Genomic DNA, 15,872 nt, shown 5'->3' with positions numbered 1-15,872 from the left:
CAAAATAACAGCACATAGGTAACATGTTGAATCAAATAAATTCGAATTTCGACTTGAAACAGAAAAAAATATTGAACTGTAAGTACCCATATATATATGTATATATATATATATATATATAAATATATATACATTATTACTTTTATTTTTAAATAAAAATTCATAGATATTTAATACAAATATACAAAAGTGTGTACAAATACAACAAATTAATTTAAAAAAATATATATAATAATATTAAGAATTTTTCACTTCCACCCCAACAGTTTATAAATACGTATCTGAATTGATCAAGAAAAGTGGCCCAATCTAATAAAAATCTCTAGTTCTGCCTATGATAATAGTCTATTATCCTAATCCTATATATATATCCTAATCGTATACATATGTATATTTTATTATCAACGGTAGTACCATATAACAGAATAAATTCAATTTTTTAACAATAAATTGTAGTTAAATCAACTGAAATTTAACTCTGGATAAAAAACGACGTGCAAATATATATTAAATTAACACCTTAGTGTGTTAAAACGACTACATTTTTCTATGTGTAATCCATATAATATGATTTTTTAAATTTACAAATAGATTGTATAAATAAACATACATTGTCGTGGTGACATATTTTAATTAAATAAGACAAAATTGTCATAATTACAAATAATTTTTTTCTTAAGAACAATAGTATATTCTATAACAAGGACTGGTCAGATTTGCAGAATATAGTGTCTCGTGACGTGTTCATGAAGTTACCGAAATTCATAATATTTCAGCATATTGAATAGAAATACATCAGCAGGACACACCACATATTATGGAAAAAAACGTCATCAAGAAAACCGTGGATACCACAGACGACGATTGCCAAGCGACCTATTCACCGCTGATCGGCATAATTCGTGACATATTTCAGTCGATTAGAATATTCATGACCGGACTGATATCCTGGAGACGTCGTCCCGACAAGTCATCATTCGACATAATAAAGCGTTGTGCCTTGCAAACTTTGCAAGTAAAGTTAACATATTTTGCAATATTATATATTTTGGTAAACGTACCTGCATTGATGAAAAAAGTTAATTTAATCATATTTATTTATTTTTGGTAAAAGGCAATCAGAAATTTTAAAATCGTTTACTACTCATTTCCCCAATGCGTAAAGCCATTATTCTTCCTAATTAATGGTAAGATAGATACCACATGCTGGAAGGCTAAACCGGTGTACTATCGTCATTGCACTGAGTGGCTGCAAACGGGCACCACGGTCGGCAGATTGATGGAAAACCGGCCTGGTCATTATGATGTTCATGACGTTCACGTCACTGAACGCGTTGATCAGCCAATCAATAGATAAATTCGAAGTGGGCATCAGACGGTCGTCGAGATGTCGAGTAATATAATGTATCTGTACATTATAAACTATGACGATGTCTATATGGGTAATGATGGTAATAATATTATTACCTACATTTAATTTGTAATGTATTTATAGGTATTTAATATATGAACTGCAGAAGAAACGGAGTAACGAGACACTGTTATACTGACAAGTGACAACATTATACTGCTACCCTAAGTATAGATAACAGAATTTATCTACGGAGCTTATACACAACCATTGTACAAAATTGTGAGAAATTGATAAGAAATTAAGAGAAATTATGAGAAAAATTATGAGAAATTGATCCAACAGTTTCAACTTCATTATTGAAAACATTGTACAATAATGAAATTATCAGCTAGTATTCAAGTTTATATGTATATTCTTGGTTATTATTTTTTATTTTTTAGAATTAGTTCTACTTGTAAACAGGGCTCGAAAGTTGTAGCACTAAAAATGTTATATTTTTTAGCTATTAAATATGTACTTAAAAGCTCCAAAATATGCACTATAAATAGCTCAAAAAAATCAAAAAAATATGCATTAACTTGAAAAAATTATAATTTTATTAGAAAAAAAATGAAATGTAATTTTAAAATTTTATAATTTATAATTAAAAAGTAAAAAAATGTTTAAGAATTCAAATATTTTTAAATATATAACCAAGTAAATCATTATTTTCAACAAAATACGAATGTGTATTTCATATAATGTAAAAATATTAGGTACTCAAAATAGAATTAAAATACGACGTACCTCCTTACCGGCTGAATAATAGAATTGAATAAAATTAAAATTATAAATTATACTCCTACAGTCCGTGATATGGAAATAATTGGCCTCTGACCGTCACGAACCTAGCGCGGCCGTTTCGCCTCAGTGGTCCACAACGTAATTAAATTAATTGCTGTATTTATTTGAATTACAACTTCATTTACTGAAAATACTTTAGTATTTAAAAGTATTTTATAAACCAATAATTTGTTTATTCAAATCAAATATAAAACATTAAAGACTTAAACCAAATAATACAAATATCAAAAATAATTAACGGTATAGGTTGAAAACTCATGGCTGTTGCGGTTATGGTAAGCAATACGGATCGCCGGTACTCGGGGGTTAGTTTTCGTGACATTTTCAAACGAGACACTTTGTCGCCGGTTATACTTGTGTACCTGAAAAGAATCGCATGACTAAGATACCATTGTTATAAAATATAAATAAACGCATACATACGAGACACAGACACGGAGTGTGTGTCGCGCCACCGAATTTGCGTATCCCTGTTCCCTCGAGTCGCTAGAAAGTGTCTCGTCTAGTCGTCTGAAATCGCTCTAAATCATAATAATATAATATTCAATAAGTCCAAATCGCCAAAATCATAGAGTAATATAGAGATGGCATTGTATAATTTGGTGGAAGCCCAAATTGCTTCCCAACAGTGTGTCATCGTGGCCGTATGACCATTTTTAATGTCGTTACTTATTGTACCGTGATAAATGCACTCCGAAGAGGTTAAATACATAATATTAAATAATAATAATAGCTACTCTATAGTCTATAATCTGTAGTAGTCTGTGACACAAAGTACAAACGTTCGAACCACGTGTTGATTTTGTATTTGTATTTATAATTTACATTTACAGTAAAAGCCGCTTATTAGAAACACTTTGGGATCAAGGTGAATTGTGTCAATTAACCGGTTGTTTCTAATAAGCGATTGAAAAAAAAAAAAAATGAATAATGGGTACGCGAAAAAATATGTATATATGTATGTATGTACCTATATTGTATAATTTAAAAAAGTATGCACAAATGTATATATTTTACGATATTATTTAAAATATTTATCAATCGTAATTTGTTTTTTTGCGTCGAGTAACTTCATGACCATATTTTCATACGAGTAATATTGCCCCTTTGGCTTTGTCACTTATTTTGAGTGCATATGTGTGTTCAGGTAGAGCTCTAAAATAAAGCCCAGTCTCGTCCGCATTGAAAATATCAGAGGGTGTGTATTGGGCTAGCAATTCGGTCTAATGAGTTTCAAACCACGATTGGTCGCATGAAAATTGGCTAAAATTTTAGCGTTTAGACATTTTTAGATTTTTAGAAAAAGGAAACACTAATAATCTTTACATACGCACGCTGAAGCTAAATTACAAACGGTACGACCGGTACGAGCAGAAAGAGCATTATCACGATAAATTACATTAAAAATAAACGTAACGACAGCAAAGATAAGATTGAGGTGCATTAGTTATCGCCGGATAATCGGTGTATATTATGTCAACTGACCTCCTCCCAATTGTTTCAAATAACCGATGTGATGTTTCAATAATCCGATTTATTTCCAATGTTCTTATATACGTCCGATCCGTCCCGAGACATTTTGTTTCAATAACACAATTGTATCGATTATCCGTGTTTCTAGTAAGCGGCTTCTACTGTATATTTTACTTTTAAGTTTTATTGTATGATACTTGTAACAACTAACAGTCATAACTACGCATTTTGTAATTTTATGAATATGTAGTTTTTAAATTTATTTTGTGCCCTATGATTTCTATTAAATAATCAACTAGATTATATTGTTGAGATAAATACTTTGATATTAGAGCACATCAATACCAAGTTGTTTGATATGTAGTAGATCGAGAAACTATGTAGCAAAGTCAATTAAACATTACATTTCATAAGTAAGTATAATTCATTAAATCATAAGGTACCTATCGGCAGGCGCTGGTAGAAGGGCAGGGTAGAAAGAGCAACTGTAACTTCTAAAGGCCATAACTTCAAAACTAAGTCTGAACGACAAATTCTGATTGTACCATTGTTCTTCAATAGCTACATAAGTAATTTAAATTAAAAAAAAAAAAAAAAATCGAAAAATTTGCATAGGTTACCACAATTCAATACGTCTCTTAAGTACTAATAAATGACAGAAGAGGTGTTTTTTTTGTTTTTAAAAATAATATATAATACAATTTTTTAGCATAATTTATTGAAAAGAGAATATTTTGCAAAAAACAATATATTTTTGCACATTATCTAAAATTTATGAGCATATCAAGTTTTTTGGTGCATGAATGTATAGTATTTTGAGCCTTTTAACTTTTAAGTGCATACAAATCCGGATTTAAGTTATTAAAATCTCCGGTATGAATGTATGATACAATATAATATGTACATTATAACCATTCTGGAGCACATTTGTCTCAGTACAATAAATTATGTTACTAAAAGTGGTCACATTGCTAGAAAGAAATTTGTGCTTCATTATTTAATATTTTGTACAATCTCAATAAAATAATACTTGATAGGGAAGTCCGAAGTAGGGACTAGGGAATGGCGTCTCTACTCTCTAATCTTTATATTACTTTGTGGGTTATAAGTCATAAAAATACTATATACGATTATAATATAAGATCGTATTTAGTATTTGGCTATAACTTCTACGAGTAGTAAATACTAAATAGTAATGTATATAGTAGTGTACTAGTGTAGTACACGCTATAGTGCTATACGTCTTGTGAGTTGTTTGTCGAGCATATATGTGTATATTTAATTATTAGTATAAGAATACAAATTTACTCGTTTAAACTATTTGTTGTTACTTCTCATTCAATGAAACCGCTGGTGTATGTCTCAGACGTAGTCCGGAATTAACAGCCGACTGTGAACTGTTTAAATCGTTAATGATTATATTATTACAGAGTGAAAGTCTTTATCGTGTTCCCATCAATCGTTTTTTTTTAGTATTTTTTCTCTTTTCTAATAATTCATGTGATTTATATTTTTAAGTAATTAGGTGTTTATTTGTTTGAGTAATCGTATTCGGAACAATCTTTGATATAACAAACAAATATTGTAGTTTAAATAAAAAAGGTATGTATACATTATTAGGTGATTTTATTACAAAGTCTTCGAGCCCCATTTGTAGGTAATAGGTCGTGCCTCAGTATGTTAAAAAATATTAAAATCAAAAATCGTGCAATAAACACATTTGGAATTTTAAAAATTATAGGTACTCATTTTCAATTTTCAAGTTAAATAATAAAATTCTAAAGCCATTCATTTGATGCATTTGTGTGTAAAATTAAATTAATGGTATACCTTGATAGTAGATTTCTCACTAAATATAAAAATATAGAAAGAACACTTATGTTTTTATTTTAAATTATCTTTTTTCCATCTAACTATGTTAATACAATTTAGGATTACTATTATTCAAATTGTAGTATAGGTAGTTCATCAAAATCTGTAATATAATAATTATCATATGATTAAATTGAAGTATAAATTAGTTATTTAGGTCAATATCTTCAGGTTCCTTTCACTTATGAAAATTATATATTTTTTTCAATATTAATACAATATACTTAAATACCTTTACAAAAAATAAGTTTTTGTGTTGAAATCTTGATAAATACAAAAAAAAATTGATTTGTATTTTTTAAGACTTATTGGATTTTCATTTAGATCTTTAAAGATGTATATTTGTTTGTAGTATTAAAATGTTTTTAATGAGACACAGAATAAAACTAAATTACCTATCAAAATTTAAGTGTTCAAGTGTGAGTAATTGCAAGGTAATTTCATAATATTTTTTTACATTAATAATCATTGCAAATTAATATTTAATATCATTTAGTTTTGTGTAATATTAAAAACAGTATTAAAACCTAATCCAAATAACATAATGAAAAAATTTCTCTATTTAATTATAAATCTTTTAAATCAGTAAAACATTTTATATAACCGTTATTCAGTAGCGTACTGAACTATTTCCAAACCTGAAACAAACTACTAATTGACCACCCATGCACTCACAGCGTTCAATTTACTTTTTTTCTTTCTTTTTTTACTAAATACTTTAAATATTATTATTAAAAACTTTATTGTTCTAAATCCATTGTCTGGTACCCAAATATTTATAAAATTACTTCAGAAAAGCTTACTTCTTCAGCATGCCACTGACCTCATTTATCATATGTGCTGGTAATATGCTACTCATACATATTTATTCAAAAATAGACTCGATTATAAATGTAGTCATCTCCAACTAAAACATTTAACATGTCATGTAGACGAATTGAATTATTCTAACCTTAGTAACCTCTACCTACATTAACATTTTGCAGTTGGACTTAGCATAATGAGACTCTTTTATGATGTACAATTTACCTGTATTATTCATAATATAGATAAATAAAAATTATATTCTCATGATATTATTATAAATTTAAGTTTTGTGTTTTAGTTTTTAGATCAATGGTTAAAAATATTTTTTTGAATAGATATTATAAATTCAATATTATTAGGTGTATGTTAAAGTATAAAAAATAAAAAAATATGTCCAATAAAAATATGACATTGCTTATTTGTAATCTTACTTAATGCACTTATAATCAATAATACCTTCTTTTACCTATTATCTAGTTCTAATATTTTCGTTTTTGCTTAACTGTCATATTACTATTTATTTTTACCTATAATATTGTGATAAACTCTATTTCATATTTTATTGAAAAAATTGCAAATTGGTGTTAATTCATATAATAAATAAGTAATTAATGAAACTCATAAAACAATATGTATAAATACTGTCAAATTATTAATAATAGCAGTAATAATAATACAAAATTTAACACATTTCTATTTAAAAGTAATTAAAAAATTATAGATCAAAATGAACACGTGCTGTGATATACTAAAGGACTTTGAATCTGGACCACTAGATTTTTATAGAAAAAATGCTACAATCAACTGGAAAAAAATGCGGGTTTTCATTGAATCTGAAGAGGCTTTACGATATAAGGTATTTTATTTAATAAACAAATTTTAATATATTTTATAAATCTGTAATATTATATTCATTTTAGATGAGAGCTTGGAAAACATTTGAATCTGATCCATTATTCCGTCATTCTAATGAAACATTACCATTAGATGAACAGCGAAGATTAGCATTATTGAGAATGTATAAAATTGTAGAATCAAAAGTATTTCCATTTGAAGAAATAATGTCTAGTCCCAGACTGGTGAATATAGCTAAAAATATTATATTTACTTCATATTAAATTTAATTAAATGTTATAGTCATTGGCAAAAGTAGTAGCAATGTTTCAATATTGTCCATCTGTTGCAATAAAAGTCGGATTGACCTTTGATATGTTTTCTAACGTTATATTTAATATGGACAATGGAAGGAATTTTAGTCTATATGAAAAAGCTCAGGAAGGAAAAGTAATTTTTCAATAAACAATTATGTTATTATATATCAATTTTCTAAAGCTATTGACCGGGTATTTCAGATTCCTGGTTGTTTTGCGCTTACAGAAATTTCACATGGTACTAATACTAAAGAAATGCGAACTACAGCTTTTTATGACCACAATTCAAAACAATTTATTTTACATACTCCTGATTTTGAAGCAGCAAAATGTTGGGTTGGTAGTTTAGGTATGTTATGTAAACATGCTTTCAATAAAATTGTACTCATTTTAAAGTATCCATTTAAAATGGTTTTATTTTGACATTTTAATAGGACTTGATGCAACCTATTTTTGTTCACTCTTTTTTAAATATGTATAATATATATTTAAATTTATGTTGAACATAAAAATAATAATTCAGTTGTTATTTTCAATGCAAAAGTTCATTAACAGTTAAAAAACTATAAAACTTGAAAATAGAAACTTTATTTATGTTATCTCATTAATTCTTTTTAGTTTTTTTCTGTTTAATCTATAATTATATAAAATATAAAAATATAAAAACTCTTTTATCTCATGTTTAAAAAAAAAAATCAAAAAACATAAATTAAAGAACATTAAAATTTAATGATAAGAAAATATCTAAGATTGAAAATTAAATTTAGGAAAAACATGTATATACGCAATAATATGGGCCAAATTAACTATGAGTAATGGTGATGATCATGGATTACATGCATTTATAGTTAATATACGAGATCCAAAAACAATGTTACCTTATCCTGGAGTCATAGTTGGTGATCTAGGAGAAAAAGCCAGTTTGAATGGTGTTGATAATGGGTAATTGTTATTTTATATGATCATACATTATTACAGGGATTCCTAATCATAATATTTACTAGAGAATATATTTTTTATTTAGATTTTTGTTGCACACACATAGAATTAAATATATACTTTATTAGAAATGTATTAAAAGGTAACATTTGTATAAACAATTTCAATAAAATAAATAATCAAAATACAAAATAAAATATAATAATACATTTTAATAATTGTAATAACTAAAAATTTAATGAGACTTATTAAAATTACAACTTTTATGTAGATAATTACAATAAACATAAATAAATTAATACCCTAAATGTTCAAGTTATGATTAAATTAAGAATGATACTATTTAAGAAATACATTTGTTAATTAACATATAATAAGATAAAAATTACACCGCAGACTTTTATTGTAAAATTCTTGTGAATTGAGAATCCCTGCATTAACTAGAATATGATAATACAGTTTTTTAAAGTAATTTTTGTAATGATTATTATATTTTTTGTATTAGATTTATAATGTTTAACAAGTTTTGTATACCAAAAGAAAGTTTATTGAGCAAAACTGGAGACATAAATGATAATGGAGAATATATTTCACCGTTTAAAGATAAATCCAAACGATTAGGTAATATATTTATAATATGTTATACATTTCAATAATTATTTATTTATTTAAAAAATAATTTATAGTTTTATTAATTATAATCTATAACTATTAAACATTAAGGCATATATAGCTTTTATACATTAATGTTATCAAATAACTATTACCTATATTAATTAATATATTCAAGTGTTTCACATACAATTTTCAATTTTAAGTTTGTGATGAAAATATTTTAAATGATCGAAATCAAATTTTACTTACAAGTTACAACTCTCATTTTTATCTGATCATTAATTTTTCTTAATTTTTTGGTCAATTTCCCAGTAAATTTTATATAGTATTGTAAAAAAGCTGTATAATCTTGTTTATATATGAAATAGTTTTATTAAAATATCAAAGTTTAAAAAAAATATAAGCTGGGTTATATTTATAATGCTGTTACTGAAGTTATCTAATTATATTTATAGGAGCTTCTTTAGGCAGTTTATCAGTTGGACGATTAAGTATTGTTAATATATGTGTAGCATACATCACAAAAGCTGTTCCAATAGCTATAAGATATACAGGTGTTAGAAAACAGTTTGGACCTCCTAATGGTGATGAGTTGCCAGTCTTGGAGTATCAATTAGTAGTAAGTGAATGTAAAACTTAAATAATTAATTGATTGTTTTCACATTAAAGTGTCTATTTTATTATCTTATGCCTTATGAATACTGATGTAAATTAAAATGTATTGTTTTAAAATATACAAATTAATTAAATCATTTATTTTCAGCAATGTAGATTAATCCCAAATTTGGCTGCTGCGTATGCATTAAAAATCTATGGTGATTATTTGGCTGTTGTATATGAATCATTTTTAATTGAGATGTTTACCAATAGTGGTTCAGAAAGACTCGTAATAAAAAATATTTTTAAATAATTTTAAGTGTAATTTATATGTTGTTTATTTTTAGAGATTGTTTGGCATTGAAATACATGCAATATCTAGTTGTAGCAAACCTATTGCAGCATGGTTATGTCGAGATGCAATACAAGAGTGTAGAGAAGCATGTGGTGGTCATGGTTATTTAAAAGGTTAGTCCTGCACTTTGTCTCTGCACGTGTTGTTACTCTTTTGCCAGTGAATAACTAACAAAATTAATGAGATACAAATTTTGTTAGTTTTAATATTCTGTAAATTAACCTATTATTAAACTAAAAAGCAAAATCATTTTTTTTTTTTATATATATATATTTGAGTTTTATGAGTTATGAGCATTTTTATTTTTATTTATTTTTTAAATAGTAACATTTATAACTGATTTTAAAATTAATATATTAAAAATAAACTCCCACAATAGAAGTTAGTACAGTAGAGTTCTTACCCTTTAATAATAGGTAATAGGTTTAAGGTAGATTAAAACTAACAAAGTTAAATGTGAACTGCTAAACTTAAATTTGGTATTATGTGATATACATTTATAAGATAGAAATAACATGTGTAGGTGATACATGCTCTTTAGGTCTCTTAGGAGGACATCATATCTGCATATTATTATGTTGTCTCTGTCTGACATGCAACACAGAAAATTTTTGTCGAACAGAATCCTTTCATGTTGTAAGCTTAATATTAGAGTAAATCTACCCGTTATTAAACTCAAAAATAAGTATAGAATTTTAGGCATCTTATATAATTTTATTAGTATTAAAATTTTAAATCAAGTTATGATCATTTAAAAGTTGTAATACTTTACATAGGTTTAACTCAATTTAAAATTAAAATATTAATAAAAGTCTATGATAAGCTCTAGATTATATTTTTATATTTATGTTTGATGGTAGGTAAATTAATTCAAACATTAAAGCTAATATCATAAAATGGATTTTTCTGAATGCAAATTTACTGATATACAATAGTAAGACAAAGACACCACACCTGTGTACAACATACTCTTAAACATTAAATTAAATTTTCTTTTTATAACTTTTTTGTAATTTTATTATTAGCTGCTGGTCTTAATGAACTGCGTAATGCAAATGATGCTAATTGCACATATGAAGGCGATAATAATGTATTAATACAACAAACAAGTAATTGGCTGTTAAATATCTGGACAAGTTTGCTAAATGGAAATAAAAGTTGTTGTGATACTCCACTGGGTACTATAGAGTTTCTTAAAGATGCTGAAACAATATTAAATGAAAAGTTTAAATTATCTAGAGCAGATGAAGTATTTACTCATACACGTGAGTTTATTTTTAAAATAATCTATTAATTATTAAAATTATTATTTTGATTCACTTAGATTTACTATCTTGTTTTCAATGGATGATTTGTTATCTTTTACGTCAGACTCATGCACAATTGGAGCTACTAAAAAATCAAAAAAAAGATTTATTTACAGCAAAAAATGATTCCCAGATGTTCTTTGCTAAGGATCTGGCAATTGTATTTGCTGAAGTAAATTTATAATATAAAAATCTTAAGTTATGTATTTAATAAATATTTATTATTTTTTTTACAGTATTTAATTTTGAAAAAGTTTATTGAAACAACATCATCTCCAAATTTAGATGACGCCCATAGACTTGTTTTAAATAAACTTGCTTCACTTTATGGATTTTGGCTAATTGAAAAACATTTATCAATTTTATATGAAGGTATACATGATTGAGAATATTAAATATTTTTAATATTAATAATTATTACATGTTTATATTAATAGGTGGCTATGCTAATGGGCCATTGCCATCTATAATAGTTAAAGGATTCATAATAGATTTATGTTCAAGTCTTAAAAATGAAGCAGTAACACTTGCTGATGCTATAGTGCCTCCAGATTTTATACTTAATTCAGTGCTGGCTGCTTCAAATGGACGGGTAAACTAAAAATTACAAAATTAATATGAATATTGAAATTTGTACAATATTAAGATTTTAATACTTTTATATAATTTTTCTGAACTCTATCCTATTAAGTTTAGTCTTATGCTTTTTATGTATCCTATAATAGTTCTTGTATTTATATGTATATATATATTAATGATAATCAGAGGAATAGAAATTGTGATAGGAGTTGCATAATGTGTTATAAGCTAAAAACAGCTGTATAATATAATGTATAACTTCTATTGTTATTTAACTATTCTTTTCATTGCTTTTGATGTGGAAAAGTGTTAGATATTTAAAACAGAATTTGTAATCACAACTCTTGAGGTAGTTATTTTCTTTGATCTCTTTGGTTAGATATCAGTATAGAATTTTTCTTTGTATTTTTTTTTTTTTGTTAATTTAGTTTCAGGTTCTCTAAAATCATATTAATTAATTACTGTATTATTTAGGTGTATGAAAATTTGAAGAATTTATTATTTGAAGATAAATCGACATTTGAAAGACCTACTTGGTGGACAGAAATAGCAGTACGATCAAAATTATAAACTAAACAATATTTTGATACGTTTATTTTTACTGCTGGATTTGTGAAACTGATTTTAGTTTTATTCAAAGGAATGTTTGTCAAATGTTTTTTTTGTTATAAATTATTATTATTGTTTTTATTTAAAAAAAATAAAATTAAAAAAGATTTTATAATTTTATATTAATTTGTATATAATATAAATACATTACCTTAAAGCTCATCATGTCCAAAAGAAGAGTCTTGATAAAGCCAATGACGATACACTTCAATAGGATCAATCATCCAATGTTTATGAAAAGACACCATTGGATAAGATTCTAAATATTCATCAGCATAATCTTGTGGTCTAGCCTATAAATAAGTTAATGGTATTAGAACAAGCATTGTTCATATAGTTGATTATAACTGAACTTGATGGAAAACTGGAGAATGGACCACTGTGGCATTCAAAGCTTTCAAACACATGCCTAATACCATATCATCAGGTGCATCAAGTGCATAACATTTGCAAGTGGTCAATTTATGGACCAATCCCACATTAAATATAATACCTCCACCACCCGTTAGATAATTGTATCCTAAAGACTGATCTCCTCGAATATTGTAACCATATCTTTGACCAAGTGCAATTTGCTGACCATTCCAACAGCTCAATATCGATGCTAACCGAGGAACGCTAAATATTTGAATAGAAATGTAGGGTAAATGTTAAGTACATAATCTATTGTGCATTTGTATCACCTCAAAAGAGTATCATCGTCTGTCAATGCAATCCATTTCACAGCTTTATTTGACAAAAGTTTTTTGGATAAGTATTTGAAAATTGTAATAGTCTTTTGACAGTGTCCTCTTTCAGTATTAGGTACATCTAATACAGTTGTTGGTATTGCATTGTCTAAAAAAAAAAAATATTAAAACAAATGTATAACTAACGAAAAAGAAGCTTATTAATTACCAAATTTATCGCTAAAATATTCAATATATACAGCATCTCGACCCCAAGTAGATTGTAATACTGGTATTCTATCTGAATGGAATTTACTGCAAGTTTTCACAGCAAAATATATTGAATCTTTTGTCACCTTTCCATATTGTGTCTTAAAACAAAAATAAATACATTTTTAATGAAATTCTAATACATACACATTTCACACGCAGACTTACACAGTCACTTCTTTCAGACAAAGGATGAACAATACAGTCTGGTGAAAGTTTCAAACAAAATTTTAAAGGAAGATGTTTGATTTTTTTATTGATTACTAATGCTAATTCATAAGATGCATCAATTGAAAAATCTGAATCCAACTGATTTTCAACTTTTAGATTGGCAATACTATAAAAATGTCATGAAAAGTAAATTTTACATTAAAAAGTTGTATAAAGTAAATATAAACTAACTTTTTTAAAAGCTCAGCAGATATAACAAATCCTGCAGCAAACAAAGGGTAAGTAACTCTTTCATTTTCATTTTCTTCAAATGCATAATGATGAATTATTGTAGGGTGTTTATCTTTTACACCATATCCCATCCATAAAGACTATTACATGTCATATAAACAAATAATTAACAGTTAAAAAACTAAAAACTTTGTAGGCACCTAAAATTTAACAATGATTATGTTTACCCAAAAGCAATTTTCTGGATTAGAAGTCAAAAAATACATTTAAAAATGTTTATAAACATAAAACAACTGTCAAAAATAAGTATTTTATTGTTTTTAAGTCAATAAGTTATTCATACTTACTTCACTGGAGTTCTTTTCTTTCAAAAATAATTGTAAATTGTCATAATTCACATAAGCGTTTTCTTCACAAAACAGAAACCACTTTGCATTTTTATTATTTTTATACAATCTAAAAATTAAAACAACAGATAAAAATAAATTAATGGAGATAATTTGGTACAAACATGCTTCTTACAGTTTTATAATTGGAATAATAGTCCAACTTCCAGGTTCTGGAAATTGTTCATGAAGCATATATACTCCACTTAGCCGTGGCTCCTAAATGATTAAAATGTCACACAATTTCATAAAAATTTGAGTACAAAGATTTAATTATACAGATATTTCATTAAGTAGTTTAAATAATTTATTAGGTATATAATTAATACTAGTCTCTCAATAAGTTATGCATATTATACTGACTTTAATTGATTTTGTTTGTTTCAATATATTATTTTTTAATCTGAGTGCTTGTTCTACATTATAGTCATTTAGTTGACTCAAAATTGTTATGACTATCTCCGAGCTTTCTGTAAAAAAATGTTGTAGCTGAATAAAAGATATCTTTTAAAGTAATTATGAATTTTTTCCTAAGAAAAATAAACCAACCCAGCTTATGCGAGATCGACAATAGGTATAGACAAATAAAATAAATGCCATTAATAAACATAATGTTTGTGTATATTATAAATTAAAGTAACACAAAAGTTACCGACTTAACAAAAAGGAACATATTTAAATTTTAAAGTTTAAGCTATGATAACTGTTAAGTGAATTTTAAGATATGAAGTAGTAGATAACCAGAAAGTATTAAATTTAAATATACACATTATACATATTAAATCAAAAATTACATTAAATTAATTTGAATTCATTTTCGAATTTATTAAGAAATTCTGGTTCAACAGAGTACCGAATACATAATTATAATTAATTATAAAACATAATCTGACAGTGTATAATGTAAAATAATATGCTATTCATAATTGGTCATGCTACTCAACTATAGACTACCTACTATCACAATATTATTGATAAGAATTTAAATGAAAATATAATTTTTTAACTGTAAATAATATTTAACGACATGTTTACACCTACCTACACTTAGACATAAAATACATAACTTATATTGTTATACATTTTAAATACAACGTTATAAACTTATAAAGCAGTCCAGCTCACAATAGAATGAATGCAGTAGATAATCAATTAAATTAACTATAATAGATCTAATAGGTACGTATTAAAGTGGTGCCCATGTAACTATAATATAAAAATTGTACTTATTGAAATAAAATTTTAAAAATTTAACCGATTACATACATAACATAGTAATTTGATATTTTGTTTACTTCACGCTTTTATGGCAATAGTCACCCCTTAGTACAAACATTAGGTAAGTTAGAAGACAAAATTAAATCACTGTCGTTACTACAGGTCTTATCCAAATACATGGATTTCCTCAGTAAAAAACCATTAGGTAAAAACAAGATCCAAGATTGATACGCAAAAAACTAAGTTTTTTTTATCTCGTCGAACAGACCCTGTTTATTGTAAAATATTTGTCAATAGGTACATCGAAAATGATCATTAGGTATGCGTTGATCAGTAACTTTAAATCTAACAATTTGGTAAATAGGTATTACCTATGAATCATTAATTATCAAACTATTCTGTATTCATTTTTTTTGGTAGCAAATTT

General features: G+C 26.1%; 3 protein-coding genes across 5 annotated transcripts; 2 read left to right on the top strand and 1 right to left on the bottom strand.

The window, feature by feature from the left end:
- The first annotated feature begins 18 nt into the window (after positions 1–18).
- LOC112598215 lies at positions 19–1,729 on the top strand. The gene is made up of 3 exons (XM_025344612.1): positions 19–78; positions 777–1,015; positions 1,115–1,729. Exons 2-3 carry the CDS (start codon positions 818–820, stop codon positions 1,355–1,357), a joined length of 441 nt encoding a protein of 146 aa, XP_025200397.1. The 5' UTR covers positions 19–78; positions 777–817; the 3' UTR covers positions 1,358–1,729.
- Positions 1,730–4,715: 2,986 nt separating this feature from the next.
- On the top strand, positions 4,716–12,526 carry LOC112598104 (peroxisomal acyl-coenzyme A oxidase 3-like). 3 transcript variants are annotated; one of them, XM_025344456.1, is made up of 15 exons: positions 4,716–5,272; positions 7,071–7,205; positions 7,270–7,428; positions 7,487–7,633; positions 7,702–7,849; positions 8,268–8,442; positions 8,945–9,060; positions 9,510–9,673; positions 9,818–9,940; positions 9,999–10,119; positions 11,032–11,271; positions 11,331–11,485; positions 11,550–11,685; positions 11,751–11,905; positions 12,367–12,526. In XM_025344456.1, exons 2-15 carry the CDS (start codon positions 7,077–7,079, stop codon positions 12,460–12,462), a joined length of 2,064 nt encoding a protein of 687 aa, XP_025200241.1. In that variant the 5' UTR covers positions 4,716–5,272; positions 7,071–7,076; the 3' UTR covers positions 12,463–12,526. The 3 variants fall into 3 exon arrangements, with proteins under 3 accessions (XP_025200241.1, XP_025200240.1, XP_025200239.1); XM_025344455.1 differs by lacking the exon at positions 4,716–5,272 and adding an exon at positions 5,895–5,961; XM_025344454.1 differs by lacking the exon at positions 4,716–5,272 and adding an exon at positions 5,902–5,976.
- On the bottom strand, positions 11,827–14,988 carry LOC112598105 (beta-1,3-glucosyltransferase). Its single transcript, XM_025344457.1, has 11 exons — positions 14,777–14,988; positions 14,591–14,697; positions 14,364–14,446; positions 14,189–14,297; positions 13,842–13,981; positions 13,608–13,776; positions 13,399–13,540; positions 13,185–13,338; positions 12,855–13,119; positions 12,653–12,794; positions 11,827–11,910 (listed from the first exon to the last, which is right to left on the bottom strand). Exons 1-10 carry the CDS (start codon positions 14,835–14,837, stop codon positions 12,654–12,656), a joined length of 1,371 nt encoding a protein of 456 aa, XP_025200242.1. The 5' UTR covers positions 14,838–14,988; the 3' UTR covers positions 11,827–11,910; position 12,653.
- Between the last annotated feature and the right edge of the window lie 884 nt (positions 14,989–15,872).

This window comes from Melanaphis sacchari, unplaced genomic scaffold (genome assembly GCF_002803265.2).
Source record: "Melanaphis sacchari strain LSU unplaced genomic scaffold, SCAv2.0 Contig45_pilon_pilon, whole genome shotgun sequence".
Lineage (NCBI taxonomy): Eukaryota > Metazoa > Arthropoda > Insecta > Hemiptera > Aphididae > Melanaphis > Melanaphis sacchari.
Note: the sequence above shows the minus strand (reverse complement) of the source record. Positions and strands in the feature narration are given on the sequence as shown.

Excerpts from the sequence above, each read along its gene's own strand:
- LOC112598105 (XM_025344457.1), bottom strand. The coding sequence starts at position 14,837 with ATGTTTATTAATGGCATTTATTTTATTTGTCTATACCTATTGTCGATC. Across the intron at positions 13,777-13,841 it reads TCTGCTGAGCTTTTAAAAAA|TATTGCCAATCTAAAAGTTG; the intron begins GTTAGTTTATAT and ends ACATTTTTATAG. Across the intron at positions 13,120-13,184 it reads GACGATGATACTCTTTTGAG|CGTTCCTCGGTTAGCATCGA; the intron begins GTGATACAAATG and ends TCAAATATTTAG.
- LOC112598104 (XM_025344454.1), top strand. The coding sequence starts at position 5,902 with ATGTTTTTAATGAGACACAGAATAAAACTAAATTACCTATCAAAATTT. Across the intron at positions 9,674-9,817 it reads TCTTGGAGTATCAATTAGTA|CAATGTAGATTAATCCCAAA; the intron begins GTAAGTGAATGT and ends ATTTATTTTCAG. Across the intron at positions 11,272-11,330 it reads TGAAGTATTTACTCATACAC|ATTTACTATCTTGTTTTCAA; the intron begins GTGAGTTTATTT and ends TGATTCACTTAG.
- LOC112598215 (XM_025344612.1), top strand. The coding sequence starts at position 818 with ATGGAAAAAAACGTCATCAAGAAAACCGTGGATACCACAGACGACGAT. Across the intron at positions 1,016-1,114 it reads GTGCCTTGCAAACTTTGCAA|GCAATCAGAAATTTTAAAAT; the intron begins GTAAAGTTAACA and ends TTTTGGTAAAAG.